Raw genomic sequence first — 17,021 nt, 5'->3', positions numbered from 1 at the left:
TCCTACCAGCCACAGCCATAATAGAGATCATAAATTTGATGTCGGATGATCACGGTACATTTTCTTTTTACGACACATTAAAACTTTCTAACTATATAAAAACCCTCCGAAATAGTTATTACATTAATTATTCGTTAGATTTTTCTATCGAAAATATAATGTGACTAATTTTAGGTTCTCTACGGACAATTTTACTTTTATTGTATAGGGAAAATAAAAGAGAAAAAAAATAAGCTAAGAATAAGATGATTATTTACATTTTCTGTTAATATTTTTTAAGAAAATGAGATATATTAAATAATTGAGAATGTCAAAATGTTGAAAAATAAATAAGAGGATCTATGTAGAAGAGAGATATAGTTTGAAGGTTAATTATAAACAATTATTTTATATAATCCTAAAAGATTATTTTTTAAAAAAAAGTCTAACTTCTATTAGCTTACTAATAAACAGTGGACTCTTAGAGCCTTAAAATATGAAAAGATAATTTGGAAAAATTAGAAAGTGAATGAGAGATATTAAGTTTCCACTATCATTGTATGCAAACCTTCTGTCACGGAGATGTGATCTCTTTAATGGGGACCGTTCACATGAAATATTAATATTATGCATAAGGTCATTAAACATACCATGTACCATAATACTATTTTAAGCATATCATTCATGCTATATTTATATTTCTTTTCAATGAGAAGGAATCATGTCTGCGTGGATTGTTAATGTATGGTTATTTTCATCCACACGTTGGCAGAAATAACCCAACAAAAGAGTAAAAGGAGAAAACGTTTTCTAATTTACAAGTAACAATGGGTAGCTAGAGATATAATATATATATATATTATATGTTCTTATAATGAGATGCAAGTTTTGGTGAGTGGAATTTATTGTGATGTTGGTTTAAGGACATGCAGCAACATAACTGCAGTGTCCTTATTGCAATTTGACTGAGGCTACGGGTAACATTATTTAATGACTCAGAAGCACGAACAAACTCACTGGAAAAATGAATGCCATGTCAGTATGCCACCAAGCCAAAACAGGGTAAGTGGGACGGCCCCATCTTTAGTTAGATGACAATTCTGGTAAGATACTAAGAAAAAGAGGACGAGGACAGATATATACATAGAATTGCCGTGACGTGGGTGTAAATTATTGGATAAGGCTCTTACAGCTTTAACTCGTCGGTTGAAGTAGGTTAGCTGATTAAATACAAAGAGACACCCACTTTTTTGGGCTAGGCCCAATTTGGCCATTGTTGGTCTGTGGCAATTGACGCTCAAGCTTAGGCAACCTTGGAATTAGAAATTATTGTATAATTTCAATATATAAATGCAGCATCGCAGGCGTAAGGTGTTTAACTGTTTCTTATTGATATATATATAAAAAAAAAACATGACCCACAATAAACTAAAACAAGCACGTTTGCAACCTTTAATTTATCATACGAAGACATCGATGAGGCACTTGGACCAGAATTCACGGTTAGGTACGCTCTTATTTGAGAAAGTTTCAACTAACACCTTAAATTTTAGAAATTTTGTGTTTGGCATCCATTTTTCTTTTATAATTTTCGTATCACACCTCAGTTACCTCGGCTTAAACTAATCAATTTTTAATAAATGGTATCTACCTAAAAGTATTATGTTCTTAGCTTTTAAGATAAGTTGTGAAACTTATATAGGAGGTCTACGTGGAGCTCATGGCTCATAAAAGAAATCTTGGGTTACATTAGAGAGGGCGTTTTCATATTAATTAGGGACATGACCTCCACCACCGTCAATGATCTCTGGATTGGTCTGCTCCTCTTTTTAAGCAGGCCATGTACCTCAACATGAACCTAGTTTGTCGAGGTTCCTCTCGTTATCTATCGCATCGTGAATGGCCTTTGGGCTAAGGATAAAGTCCTCGACTTTTTGGCTCCCTCCTCCGTAAGAGAATCTTTGAAATCCATGTCCCTATTTTCAGGTGAGTAGGACATCTAAGTGTGGATGCCTCATTTCGTCGATCTAGCCACTGACCAAGTCACGTTAGAGAGATTGTGCCTATTGACACTAGTCTTTGGATTGAGTGGAAAGTGATATAGAAAGTCAAAAATCTCCCAAAATCAAAGCTTTTCTCTAGAAACTCTGGTGGAGCAAACTCCCAAACAAGTTAACCCTTACCATATTGGGACTGGGTTCTGGTCGAGCTTATGTTGTGTGTGGTTTGATTGAGGAATTGCACCTTCTCCCAAGTCGCATGGGTGCTTTTTACTCTATTTGGCATATTGGGCCTCCTTACTGAGCGGGTGTGACTAGTCGAACTTGAGCATGTGGGGAAAGCTTGCTGGATAACAAAGCGACAGAGGGTTCAACTGGAGGATGAGTCCTTATAGGGTTCTCATATCGGCGAGAGCAGAACTCTCAAACCACCAACATCAACACCGCCAGAAGACGAAAAGTCTCCATCCTTATCACATCAATCTTGATTGCTTCTGTTGTGAAATTCTAACCTTAGTCCAAGTATTGCTCTAGGCTCAACGGCCAAGATTTGTCAAAGGGATGAAGGGAGAGAATGCTCGGTGAGGACGGGAGCAGCTTCAGTAAAGGAAGAGGAGAAGGCGCTCGATGAGGACAGGAGCGACTCCGATGAGGGAAAAGAAAAATATGCTTCCTGAGGATGGGAGCCTTCTAAGGTTAAGAATTGAGAGATAGCATATATATATATATATATATATATATATAGCTACAATATTGAGCTTAAATCGAACGGAACTCACAAGAATTTGCGGATGGGCTTTTTTTTGATAGCCCTATTCTTTAGTTGACTAGACTGAAGCATTTAGCTCTTCGAGGGAGCCTCTCTCCCCTTCCATAACAATACTGTGTTATTCGATGTTATTAGCGTCACCCTATGAAGCATCTGGAAGAGCTACAATGCCATTGTCTTCTCCTATCTTCATGAACCCACCATTGTTGCCTAGGAACGCATCATCACCTTTGCATACGTATACTTTGAAGCTTTCTCACTTGCCTCCCATGGCTCCTCCCCTCTGCCATGTCGCCTTATTCATTGAGAAACCTCGCCGTGGTGAATGTGATGCAAGGTTCTTCATGGTGTACCTACCAATCCTATGTGATGCAAGGTTCCTTCTCCGCTCTCCCACCAGCGCTCGTCTTTTTCGTAGTAGTTGATAAGCTCTATTAATCTTATCACTGATGGCCAAGGATTTTTATCTCAAATAAGCTCTGCTCACCATCCATTGCCGGGTTGGCTCCCTGCCTCCCTCTCATTGTCAAATCCAATCCATTTTACTCATTGTCAACTTTCTCACTAAAGACATTTGTCTTGTTAACCCAACAAGTTTCGGTTGCAATTGGGAAAGTCCTACCGTTAGTAGACATTTTAGCCTCTGATATCAGCAGAATTTTTGAATACTCTCTTATTCTTAAAAAAGAAAAGATTCGCTGGCCTAAAGTACTATTATAAAATCTAAACTTCTTCCAACCTATTTTCGCTTCCGCCAGCGTGATTAGTTTGGATGAGACCAGAGAATCGAAAGCAACCCGCTTTTGCTTCTTAATGGTATTTTAGTAAAGTTAATTAGTAGTAGTTAGGCTAAGCTGTATTACAGTATTAGGGGTATTTTAGTAACTTTAGTTTAAATTAAATAGTCGGGTCTCGTATGAAAATTATAGGTAAAAAGATAAGTCAAATTATAAATAGCTCAAAGGTATGGCGTTAATCGTAAAACCGCTTCTCGATCAATAGGTTCGACAATTGGAACTCGACTTACTCATCGATCGACTTAAGAGCTGAGGATCTCCTTGCGATTGGAGAGATCGAGAGAGGAACGGCGACGAGATTGGACTCGGGCGGCGAAAGAAACGGGGAGTAGAGGGCCGTCTTCCCTGTCCCTGACCTCCTTCCACATCTCCTCCCTCGCATCCCGCTACTACTTCTCAAGCCTGCGACCAAGATCGAGGTGAGCTGACTGACCTCTTCCTCTTCCTCTTCCTCTTCCTCTTCTAGTCTGCGATTAGCGAACAGAACACCCGATGATGGTGATAGCGATAAGAGAGAGAGGAACCCAGTTTGGTGTAGCCGTCTGATCTTTATCTGACGGTTTGAGTGTATAGCATGGTTGCATGCATCTCACTTTGGGCTTCCCGGATTTGGACCTGACCCAAGCCCAATAATCTAATCTCCAGAGAAAAGAAGTAAATATTGAAAATGTATGGTGTGCATAATAAATACGTGAATATATAAGGTGTAAAATGTAATTGCATTGGCCTGTAGGTTTTACTCTGGAAACCCTATACTCGTTTCTCTCCGGCTTCGAGAACTCGTTTTGCAAACCCACCGTCGAGGTACTCCTACGAACTCTCGCCTACTTTATTTTTTTGTTGGATAGAAGATCTCGGTTTTCTAGTCATATATATAGGTTTTAAGATGAATATCAAATATAAATTGGGTTCTAATTACATAAGTAATCATAAAGATTGAAGAAAACTTTGACTATTACAATCATACTGGTCGTTAATGTATGCACATCGAGTTATATGTTAAGATTTCTTGATTAGTGCTGGATTTACTTATCATATTAACTATGTGAGCATTGCGTTATTTAATCGTCCTGACATTGTTTTTAAAATATCAGTTATAATTTGTAGTCACTTTCTTGATCGGAGGTGAAGGGACTGAGAGTTGAACAAGGTTATTTTCTCTTTGTTTTTCTTGTTATAATCAAAGCAGCACGTATTTTTATATAATATGAGAAACAATCCAATGGCGAAGTTGGTTGCACAAACTTTTTCAAAAGAGAGAAAGGGTTCTTCCTGTAGAATTGTATCCTCTTAGCTATTTTTCCATTCCTCACGGGCAAACATAGGGAGACATGTTGAAAGGAAGTAAGTAAAAAAATGGATGCATGACATGCTTAGGTTGTTCTCTATATGCCATCATTCCGGATGACATTCTGGTGCAAAATATTGTACCAATTTGTACTTTTTCGTGCTCGGGTTTCCCTATTAAGGATTGACTATTCCTTTTCTTTGCTAACGTGGCTACTTTATTATTAATATGCTGTACAGATGAACTTTATCTAGTAGATAAAACTTTCAATTATTTTTACTTTTCAGCATCATCATTATAGACTTATGAATGTTTTGACTCTCACGGCTTTTGATTTTATTCAGAATAAAGCTAATCTCTGCTTATCTTCTTGCTGATCTGGGTGGGAACACTAATCCATCCTCCAATGATCTCAAGGATATTGTAGAGTAAGGTATCCTTTGTTTCTCAGTCAATTTGGTTCCTTTCAATTGGTGTCTACTAATATGGATAATTTGAGCTTACTATGGCGAATTCTGCTTATTTGTTATTAGCCTTAAACTTATAAGGATGAACTTATGGCAATAAATCTCTAGACTATTGCCATCATTTCTTTGAATCGAGTATTGTATCGATTTATATTTAATACGGTGTTTTCACTTGTTATTTTTATAGTTTTCAAAGCTATATCCTAGGGTTCTGCTCAATAATGGAGAAGGCCACGAATCGCAGTGAGAAAGAAGGATTACGTTGCGAGGGATCGAAGCAGGAAAATCCGGTCAGAGGTGGAGTCGAAGTCTCCTTGTTTGATTACTCTGTGGTGAACTTTTTCTCCATGTGTGGTGAGATAGCAGCTCTTTGTGGAGAGTCCAGTGAGCCTAGCTTTGAGGCAAGCGAGATCGAGCGCTTCGCCTCCATGATCACATTCTTAAAGTGAGCGTACTTTACCTTCATATCGGTTGAGAATTTAGTAAGTTTGGCACAAAAAAGACCAAATTGGTAAACATTTTCGTAAACTGATGACTGGTAACTGATTTCTACTTGGAGAACTGATAGGCATGAATTGGAGGATCCTAAATCAGTAGATTGGTAAACCAGGATTTGTATCTTGTTTAGATTTTGTTAACTCGCGCGTTAAATTAGTAATGAAATTAATATATGGGTGCTATTATGGTGTTCTAGTGACTGTTTGGTGGTTTATAGCATTATTTGTTCTTTTGGACAACATAAAGAGACAGTAAATCTTCGTCTTGCTTCAAAGCAAAATATTTCATCATTTCTTTTAAATTATATGTTTTATTCGAATAGTGTTTATTTGTTAGTTAATATTGGGTAATTTTCATTTTTATTTCTCAGGGAATGGAAGCATTTCTATTATGAGCCAAAAATTATCAGCTTTTCTCATGACACTGCATGTGGTCAAGTGAAAGACCTCAATAGTGAGATATGTCTACCTCAGTTTTCATCTGCAGCTGTTCCTGAGGTTGATTTTCCAGTGTACCCTGTTCCAGTGTTCTTAACCGTGTTTAACTAATTTTGATCATTGTCTTAACAAACTGATGCAGATTGAAAAGTCACCTGACAAATCGAAATGCTCTGACAGGTATTCCCTCTATGATATAAAGGCAAGAATCTACAAGTTTTGTTTTTTAAATCAACAAAAAGATTGCTTTGTTTCAAATTTTTGTTTGCTTAAACATCTATCATATTTTCTCTTGAGTTGCATAACTCAATTGAGTATTACTCATCTTTATGCTTTTCAATATGAGAATATATAAGCTGCAACTTGAGTATGCGATAAGACTTGTAGATCTTTTGCAGCACTGATTTTGTCTTGCATGCTGGAGGAGATGTATGGGCTATGGATTGGTGCCCCAGGATTCGGGACAACCATGAGTCTACCATTAGTTGTGAGGTAGATACTAATCCATCTCCATCGTTAGCCTTCTTTTTGTGTAGGGTTATGTGCTATTAGATACTTTCTTTACCTGAAAATACAATGTCTCCTTTTATGTTACTTTAGTAAAATTCAATTCCTTTTTTAAGAATTTTACAATGGAAATATGCAAGTAATCAAATAAATGGAAAATGTGGCTTGAAAGACATTAACATCTATGGTATCAGAAATCCATACCAAATAGATTCCAGGAAGATCTCTCCTGAAGATGAACTATCATAATTTAAACAACTGCTTCAACAGATTCCTTCACAAGATGTTGGATCGTTTTGTGAATTATTTTTAATTTCATCTTTTTCTACTTGGTTAACAACATTAAATTGGGAGTGTAACAATGATTTTCTCCTAATTGACTTAGGAAACTTTTTTAATTCTGCAGTATCTTGCAGTAGCTGCTCACTCTCCTGGATCTACTTATCACAAGATAGGTGCCCCCTTGACTGGAAGGGGTGCCATTCAAATCTGGTGCCTTGTAACACTGGTCGACAAGGTGGATGTCCAACCGGCAAAACATAGAGCTAAGACAAGGCCTAAAAAGGAGCTAGTTAGAGAAGAACCAGGTGATGGTTTAAATGTTGTAGAGATGCCAACATCAAGGCCTAGAGGGAGACCAAGGAAAATACCAGTACAAGATAATTCTTTGGGTTCTTTAAGTGTTGGAGGTCTGCCAGATCTTCTGCAACATAGAGGGACATCGACAAAAAGGCCAATATTGAGTTCTACTGATGTCAAGGAATCATCTTCTAAAAGGCCAAGGGGAAGGCCTAGAAAGTCACTGCCTCCAAGTGTTGAAGATTTGATCGGGAAAGAAGAAGAATCATCTCTATGTCATAACAGTCAGGTTCCCCTTGTAAGTGATTTTGTTCTTCCTTTAAGTGTTGATTCAGGGGAAGTTGCATTAGCATTGCCCGTGTCAAGTATTATAGATGCCAAGGAATCAACTCCAAAACAGCGTAGAGGGCGACCCAGGAAAAAAGCAGTTGACAGCAGAAGAGATTGCTCTATAGCTTCTGCTGTTGAATTACAAAGAAACACATGTATCCTGCCTATTTCATCTGGCGTAAATAATACTGAATCAAGTAAACAAAGGCGTAGAGGGCGACCGAGTAAAAAACTAGCTCCAAGCAGGAATGGTTGTTCTTCGGCATTTGGTGCTGAACTGGGAAAAGATGAATCTGAGCAGCTCATTTCAGCTGATGTAAGTTGTGTGGAACCAATTCAACAGAGACATAGAGGGAGACCTAGGAAGAATCCGATTTTGAGTAACAACAGTTGCATAGTATCTCCTGATATTGAATTAGGAAAAGATACATCTATCCCGTCTATCTTAAGTGGTTGTAGCACCAGCCATATTGAGAATGTGAATGAGTCTATTATTCCTGTAAGTCTTGCTTTAGCTGATTGTGCATTGCCGTCATGTCCTTCACCTGATATAAATTGTACGGAAAGATCAACTCAGCGAAGGAGTAGAGGGAGACCTAGAAAGAAACTAGCTTCAAGTGAAAACAATTGCTTTATTTCTTCTGGTGTTGAATTTGAGAAAGTCGTATCTCCAGTCCACATTTTAAATGTGAATGAGCCTTCAATCGTAAATAGATCATCAGTTGGATGCCAAGCAGATCAGGCCAGGACAGCTGCCAATTGCAATGCAAGCAGTCAATTTCTGTCAGCTGTCAATGAAAATGGCTTGTCAGTTAAATTTGTGCCTGGATCTGGTCAAAACTCTGCACCTGTCATATATCAAGCAGGAGATGAGGGCCTTATTGCAAACAAGCAGAAATGGGGATTAGAGAATAAGGAAGTAGAAAATTCCTGCAACAATAGTACATGTCCAATTTTACATACTGAAGACAAAATTTTATCTGTCACCATTGCTCCATATGATAATGCTTGTCAGGATGAAACACTCTTAAATGACAAAATGTCTCAGAAAGTTCCACATCAAGTTGAATTTACTAGTCCTGCGATCCCGAAAAACATTGCTTTACCGAGGGTTATGTTGTGTCTGGCACATAATGGGAAAGTTGCATGGGATGTGAAATGGAAACCTTATGTTGTAAACAAATCAGAATGTAAACATCATATGGGCTATCTTGCTGTACTATTGGGGAGTGGCACTCTTGAAGTGTATGTCTATATACACTTTTTAAAAAGATTGATTCTCGTTTAACCTTTTGTTTATAGCAGTACACTGATTTATACAGTTCATATTCACTGTTGTTTCATATATAGGTGGGAAGTTCCGCTTCCAAGCATGGTCCAGAATATATATTCTTCTACTTGTGGTGAGGGTATTGACCCTCGCTTTCTGAAGTTGCAACCAATATTCAGATGCTCAAAGGTGAAATGTGGAAGCAGACAAAGGTAAAACCGGTTAGATGTGCATTTTGAAGTTGTTTACATTAAACTTTTTAGCTAACTGAACAAGCTTGTTTGCTATGAATATTTTCTAAATTAAAATTATAATTGGCTTTCCATATCTTACCTGTTCTCTTTCTATAATGTATTACAGTGTTCCTTTGACAGTTGAGTGGTCACCTCATCCCCCTCATGATATGATATTAGCTGGATGCCATGATGGAATGGTAAGTCACACACAGATAAGTCTGCATAATGTGCAAGTTCTGGAAAATGTTTATAGACTGCGATCTAGGGCTGTGCTAGTAATGTAGTGTGTGGATGCCCATGCCATCACTTGTTATTTAAGAACCCTCCAAATTATAAGCATTATAGCTACTTGATATCCCTGTTTAGATATTGCTATGACAAATCTTAATTATGCTCATAAATATACTATTTTCAGGTAGCGCTATGGAAGTTCTCTCCAGATCTTCCATCTCAAGGTATTAAAGTGATATTTGCTCTGTGACATGTATGCTATTTGTTAATCTTACTGCAGCTGAAATGACTCTTTTGGACTAGTAAAGCCTGTCACTTCTATCTTAGATATTGCCGTTCAATATTTATCCAAAATAGTTTTGAGCAGTTGAATTGCTAACATATTATATTGTTATAGATGGTTCTTAAGAAGTGAACTTATATGCTACTGTGAATTTACAGATTCCAAGCCCTTGATTTGCTTCAGTGCTGACTCAGTTCCTATAAGAGCTCTTTCTTGGGCTCCGTATGAGAGGTACTTGTTGCTACTCCACAGAATAGTTTTGTTGAAGCACATTTCATGTTTCTCCAAATAGGAGGAACTTTATTTGTTGTTTGTTTTTCCCCAAGAAACATTTAAGTGTATGTTATTTGGATGAAAGTTAATTTGTTACTTAGAAAGATATCTTGAATTTTCTGATGACTTACAGTAAATTTTGAATCTTGCTGAGTATTTGTAAGAAAATAGTTGTTATTTTTTAAATTATTTGGATTTTCCAATAAGTGTTGTTTTCCTTCCCTAAATTAAGAAATATAAAATTTGTACATTTACTGGTATGTTATATATTATGCAGTGATGGAGAGAGTTCAAATCTATTTGTGACTGGGGGCCATGAAGGTCTAAAGTTCTGGGACATACGGTATGTATTTACATCTAATGTATGGTTCTAGTAGTTGTGGATTGGCCATTTTCCTTTACCTTATCTAATTATCTCATTTTGTGGTCAAGGAGTTTCTACTAGAACAATGCTCTTTCAGATTCCCTGCTCGTTTTTGTTTGACTAGGTTGTGTTACAAAAGATGAAGTTTAGACTTATTCATCTTCCTGTTTTTGCCATTGTGCGTAATGCTTTATATCCATTGCTTCTTGTTGTTCGTTAGCTATAAGTAATGAATTGTCTGCTGCAGAGATCCATATCGTCCTTTATGGGATCTTAATCCTTCTCAAAGAGCTGTGTTGAGTTTGGATTGGTTGAAGGAGCCGAGGTAAACTTTTATTCATGTTGATAGACATATATGATCGTTAATTTCCTTATCCGGATTTAGATTAATTTTTTACGATCCTCTTCAGTGATTGGTTGATCTTCCATTATGCTAGTTGAGTAGGTACTATTTCTGTTTGTAGTTCAAATTCCATTATTTTATACCTTTCTTTGTGAAAGAATATGCTTCAACTGAAGAGCCTCTGGCTCTAAGGCCAGAAATATTATTTGGTATCAGCATGATGTTGTTGAAAATCGGAGTCTTCCTCCCTTCCCTCTTGCACTCCCATCTGTGTGTGTGTATATTTGGTCATATGTCTGTACACTGATTCACAAGGTTCACATGACACATATTCACCCTTGGATACCAGACAGCTAGTTTGGCGAGTTGGAAAAAATTGGACAACATCTTGTTGTTTCCAAAATAACTAATCCTTGATATGCTCATACGCGTTTGGGTATGCATGTGTCTTGTGCACCTAGTGCTAACATGCATGTGCATGAATGTTTATGTAGTAGGCGGACATAATTCTCATGAATAACAACTCTTTGTCATGGTCTACTTCTTTTAGATGTCTTATCATCTCATTCGATGACGGTAATCTGAAGATTCTCGGCTTGTCCAAAGCTGCATCTGATGTTCCTGTCACTGGAAGGCCTTTTGTTGGAGCGAAACATCAGGGTCTTCTAAATTATCCATGTTCGGCATTTGCCATTTGGAGTGTCCAAGTTTCAAGAACTACAGGTACTTTCTTTTTCTATTTGGTCTCTTGTATCACAAAATTTGCCAAATATTTTTCTTTCACAAAGTTGCGTATGATTTTTTTAATATCATAATTGCCGCTACATTTTTTAAAATATTATTGAAATTTTGAAATGTTGGGGGGATAGAGTTCCTAGATCGACTAATTTTAGAGATATGGAAAGTATATATCTAAGTCAAAGATGAAAACTAAAAACCAAAATCGATTTGGGTTAGGAATACATAATCTTAATAGGATTAGAAACTTTAAAAACCAAAATTAAGTAGGAGATAAAAATTTGAATACTACTCAAACTAAGAAAACCAAACTTAAATAAGTGAATAAATAGTCAAATAAGAATAGTAAATGAAAAGCTGAGTTTGAATAAGAAAAGTAAAGCACAACAAATGCATGACATTTTTTTAATGCGAAAAACATCTCATGCATAGAGAAAAAAAAACACAGACCCACTCAAAACTGATCAATTTATTTCACCAAGCAATAGAGATAAAACAAACTTATGAATCTTCGCGACATTCTAATGCCTAGGTGTTTAAGTAAACTCTTGAACAAGAATTGTATAATTAACTATTCTTGTGTAATTAACTACAGATTAACTCTCAATCCTCATGTTGTTGTGGTGGTAGATGTCGATGTAGACGATGTCGGTTAAGTTCCTCTAATGCTTTTGGGTCATCCTTTATTGAAGCTTAAACATTCGGATATATGTAGATGACTGTTATCACCATTGATAGAAATATGCTCCTTAAGTTATCCTAAATCTTGTAGATAATTTATATGAATATTGAATATTTGTTTATTTGTATATTTTTTGAATGATTTATACTTTTTAGTTTACTTATTTAAATAATGAATATTGATATTGTTACTAATAACTTATTCTATATTATTTGTAGAGATTGATTTTGTTACATTTATATGTTTTTGACATGCAAAAAAATATTTTTTAAAATTCTTAATATTTTGTGTTAATTGTCTCCAAAAGAAAGGTTATAATTCGTTTAAAATTTGATTTGTATTTGTTTAAGATCCGATCTTCTATCTGAAAATTATTAAATCCGTATCCGAAAATTATCTGTATTCGTTTAGTTAGGATATGATTTTTAATTTTGATATTCATTTAATATCCGTATCCGAATGTGTATTCGGACCTATGGATCTGAATGTGGGTTAAGCACTATCTGATCCGTATTCGATCCATTTTCACCCCTAGAGAAACATCATTCCTTCATACTAGAAGAGTCCACCAAAGGAATATGTAAGTTTGAATAGGTTTTTAGATTTTCCTATTTCCGCCTTGTTGTTGGGGTATGCTGTTGACTTATTGCACCCAAGCCTGCTAACATATGAAATTTATGTTAAACTCGTGCTAGGGTGCGCACCTATCTTGCAACACTGATGATTTCTTGTTTGCTCTTCAATTTTCTTTGCATGTGTACTCTTTCATAAGTCATGTGCCTTAATCTTATATTAAACATAGATTGTTCAATGTATTTCAAAGTGTCTTATGCCTACGAACTTGTCATTACATAAAATTGCAATAACAATCATAATTGTCACTAAATCTTAACTATTTTAGAATTGCCATTATAATTAGTTTTTAATGGAACATGCATAGAATATCCTAACAAATAGTTATTAAAGTTATCAAATATATATAAATAACTAAAATACCCTTTCTAGAATCTTTAGAGCATAAAATATTTATCACTAATTTTCTCTTGTAAAAAATGATTTTCTTTTCTTTTACTATGATTCAGTTAATGCTCGATTTTCTTTTCTTTTACTATGATTCAGTTAATGCTAGATTTCTTTAGAATCATTTTAAGCAATTTATATACTAGCTTTTCTTAATCCAAATTTAGTTTTAATAGTGATTAATTGGATTTAACTGACGAAATGGTATTTTCAAAAGAGCTCAATGAAATTGGTGGCAGTTACGATATTTCAGAAAATGTAGTGGCAATTAGGATGTTTTGAAAGCTTTCAGTGGCAATTGTGTAAAATAGTAAAATTCCCATCTTTTAAAAGGTTTGTTGGAGAGTTAGAATATAATCAGTAATCCAACTGTTGTCCTTTCTTGATTCAATTAACTACCACATATTTCATGGTCATCTTCTAGTGTAGTAGTGTTCATCGTCTATAGCTTAGCCCTTTCAGTTCAATTGCTTTGCTTTTGCATACTTCTATAAGGGAATGAACTAACAGAATCAAGTTGGGACTAACTTATTATTCCTGCATTATATGCACCTGACCTTTATAACATCCATATGAAAGATAGTTAATGCTGATAGCTTGGTTGTCAACTTTTTGTTTGCTCAGGTCTTGTTGCTTATTGCAGTGCAGATGGTTTGGCCATCCGCTTTCAGGTAAACAACCTTATAAAGTTGTTCTTTATCTTCCCCATACCTATTATAATGCGTCTGATGACCTCCTTTTGAATGTCCGCATAAAGATGTCAAAATATTGGTTTAGTTTCTGAAAATCTATTCAATTTAATGTTTTTAGCTTACTGCAAAATTTGTGGACAAAGGATCAAGCAGGAACCGGGTGCCACATATTCTTTGTGGCTCACTTATTGATGAGGGACAATCTCTTAAGATCAACACACCATTGCCCAAGACTCCATTACAGAATGTTCCTGTCCAGCTGAAGAAAGTTCCCAATCACTGTGGCGATGTATTTCAACCCATGCATGGTCAGTCTTTATATATTGACGAGTCTAAAGTAGCAAATCCTGCAGATCCTGGTAAATGTGTATGCCATATAATGCAGCCAATTATTTTGTTTACATTTGTCCACCATGTAACCTCCTTGAAACAAATGTTAGGAGATGACTGCTCTCTCATTTTGGTACCCGATAACGCTCATGCTCCTCCACTAAAGAAAACAGAACCAAAACCACGAGACAGCAAGGAAGATAAACTTAATTTGAGTCGAGCACCTGTCCAACAATGTGGTGTGGATCGAGAGATAACACGGAGCAGCAATAGTAGAGATGATGGATCAGCAAAAGATGTTTTCCCTCCAAAAGTTGTGGCTATGCACCGTGTAAGATGGAACATGAACAAAGGTTGCGATAGATGGCTGTGTTATGGAGGCTCTGCAGGGATCATTCGATGCCAGAAAATCTCATCAGAAACCTGTTGACCCACAGCGTGATCCCATCACACTGTCGTCGCTCATCGGATCTCCTCACACTGTCGTCGCTCGTCAAATCTCCTCACACTGTCATCGCCCATCGGATCTTCTTACGCGAGGTCTAAGATTCTAAATTATCTTTTATTTGCAATTATTTGTAGTGTTTCTGTTTTGGAGCTTAGAACCTGATCTTTGGGTGCTTTAGCGAATGCTTTGTGTTTGCTAGTTTAGTGGAAAATAGCTTTACTGGTTTAGCTATAGCTTTTATACTCTTTTGTATATTACAGAATGAGGTTTGGTCTTAACTGTGAAGTATAACTTCCAATTTTATGTTGACACTTAATATCCCTGTCTTGTGGAACATTTTTGTCCAATGTTTAGAATTTCTGAACTCACAAGCATGCCTATCTTGACTGCCAAACATCCATCTAATTAGTTTAATATTTTGAATGCTTTTGTGGTAGATGATCTATAGGTGATGCATATATGAAATATGTCCAGTATAACAAGTTAGTTCTTTTCTTTGTTTTTGTCCTCAAATTTCTTATGCATCTATTGCTAATTAGATTTGTGTTGGATGTTCTTATTGGTTTGGTGAACTTATTGGAATGCAGATAACTGTGGAGAATTTTGATAACTCAGAAGCGTCATAGCCATACAGATGTGTTTTGTGAAATAAAGCGGACAATAGAGTTGGTTGATGTAAGTTTTACAGTGGTTTATAACTTTATTTATGCTAGGTTTTAAATCATGCTGACCGGTTTTTATAACAAACACAGACTTTTGTAGCATGTCTCTTAAACTTGTATTTTAATCTTTAATTTTGTATTCTATCTAGTCATTTCATCCTTTTTGTATCCTGAGTTCTCATATTGAGTGCTTCTGTTCTCATGCATTTAATTTGTGAGGATCTTAGGTGATCTTTGACAGCATCATTTTATTCTTAATTTCAGTCAAAATACATTGAGGTGCTTATGGATAAAGCAAAAGAAGCATAAGTGGAGAGGTTGCGACAACTTCGTGAGGAGAAGGAAGATGTAAGTGGTTCAAGAAACTTTTCTTGTCATTATCTTATATTTTATGCATTTCCTCTCATGTGCTAATTTGCTAACTGAATTGCTTCCATGAATGTTCTAACTGAATTGCTTAGAGTTGATATATACATATAACAATCAGCATAGTAAGATAGTGGCTAGGATAAGAAATAGTCAGGTTTTTCTTGTTGAAAATAGAAGAAAATCATGCAGCCTAATGTAAATACTAGTTTCTGATGCCATTTTTAAGTGTATGCTTTCAAATTTAGTATTACATAGATCCGGAAATAACTAGTCTTATGTATAGCTGTTTTGCAGTGACAAAGTTTTGAAATGAGATTTGAATAAATAAATGGTGTATGAGCGTAGAGATTATATATATGTTGACTTTCCACACTTCATTGTGTTTTAAAAACGGGGAATATACATCCTATTTTCTTTGTTATCTTCTATTCCACTTGATTTATCATGTATAGTAGATGTTTTATTTATCTCTCTATCTTTTCTGTCTTAGTTAACATTCTATTTTATTTTTGTCTGATAGGGTTGTGATCTTTGGACAATAAAATGGTGGGCTCAATGTTATTATTTGTTTTTTATTTTTATACCATCTATCATTTGTAATGTGACTTTGAAATTATGTTTAATTGTTATAAGATTGTTAGATTTGAAAGTTGGAAGTTGGAAGTAAAATTAGTACTTAAATTTATTTACCTGTGTTGAATTGAATTTATGATCGAATATTTAGAATAATATATTTTTGTATTGTATATCTTTTTAGATAAAATAGATTATGTTGTTTGTATAATAGACCTAGGGTAATTCAGTAAATGTCAATATTTATATATGGTAAATATTATCGTGTTAGTTGTGTCGTGTTATCCTATCGTGTTAAAACATGTTATCATGTCGTATTTAACACTATCCATTTATTAAATGGGTTAGATGGGTCGTATTGCGCAACTCATTTAATAAATGGGTCGTGATTGTCTACTAAATACAATCTGTTCGTGTTAGAGTAAAGTTGACACAAGCTATCCGTGACCATAAGGTTATCATGTACAGCAGAAGGAAGGCTGGTCAACTATACTTGGGATTTGATGCTAAGTTGATGCGAGATTGTCACAGTACTCCATGCACCTTTGAATGGCAACTTCTAAACGGATGTAATTCAGCTCTTTATGTAATTTTTCTACCCATCTTAAAATATTGTATTTGTATCCAAGGTGCACCTTTGGATGGCTTCTTAACGGATGTAATTTTCTGTTCTTTATGTAATTTTTCTACTCACCCTAAAATATTGTATTTGTATAGAAAGGTCAAGCAAAACCGCAGATTTATTTATCTAGTCAAGTATTGAATGTATCTGATGGATTCTATACCACATAGTGGGTGCAGCGATTATTGCAGAAGAGTTATTAGAAGGTGCAGTAAATGGTCGAGGAGTGCTCTG

General features: G+C 35.7%; 1 protein-coding gene across 6 annotated transcripts; it reads left to right on the top strand.

Annotated features, from left to right (window-relative positions):
* The first annotated feature begins 3,728 nt into the window (after positions 1-3,728).
* Positions 3,729-16,921, top strand: LOC140792699 (uncharacterized). Of its 6 annotated transcripts, none has more exons than XM_073143855.1 (21): positions 3,830-3,964; positions 4,279-4,349; positions 5,178-5,266; positions 5,488-5,745; positions 6,169-6,295; positions 6,378-6,415; positions 6,634-6,727; positions 7,149-8,896; positions 9,002-9,133; positions 9,282-9,354; positions 9,573-9,612; positions 9,830-9,902; positions 10,222-10,287; positions 10,556-10,633; positions 11,202-11,374; positions 13,716-13,762; positions 13,927-14,142; positions 14,224-14,653; positions 15,149-15,236; positions 15,488-15,571; positions 16,634-16,921. In XM_073143855.1, exons 4-17 carry the CDS (start codon positions 5,522-5,524, stop codon positions 14,044-14,046), a joined length of 3,033 nt encoding a protein of 1,010 aa, XP_072999956.1. In that variant the 5' UTR covers positions 3,830-3,964; positions 4,279-4,349; positions 5,178-5,266; positions 5,488-5,521; the 3' UTR covers positions 14,047-14,142; positions 14,224-14,653; positions 15,149-15,236; positions 15,488-15,571; positions 16,634-16,921. The 6 variants fall into 6 exon arrangements, with proteins under 6 accessions (XP_072999953.1, XP_072999956.1, XP_072999954.1 ...); XM_073143853.1 differs by having other exon boundaries at positions 13,902-14,142; positions 16,637-16,921; XM_073143850.1 differs by having other exon boundaries at positions 13,902-14,142.
* The last annotated feature ends 100 nt before the right edge of the window (positions 16,922-17,021 follow it).

The sequence above is a fragment of the Typha latifolia genome, chromosome 7 (assembly GCF_019914945.1).
Source record: "Typha latifolia isolate L0001 chromosome 7, TyphaL0001v2, whole genome shotgun sequence".
Lineage (NCBI taxonomy): Eukaryota > Viridiplantae > Streptophyta > Magnoliopsida > Poales > Typhaceae > Typha > Typha latifolia.
The sequence above is the reverse complement of the archived record's forward strand: the minus strand, read 5'-3'. Positions and strand labels throughout refer to the sequence as shown.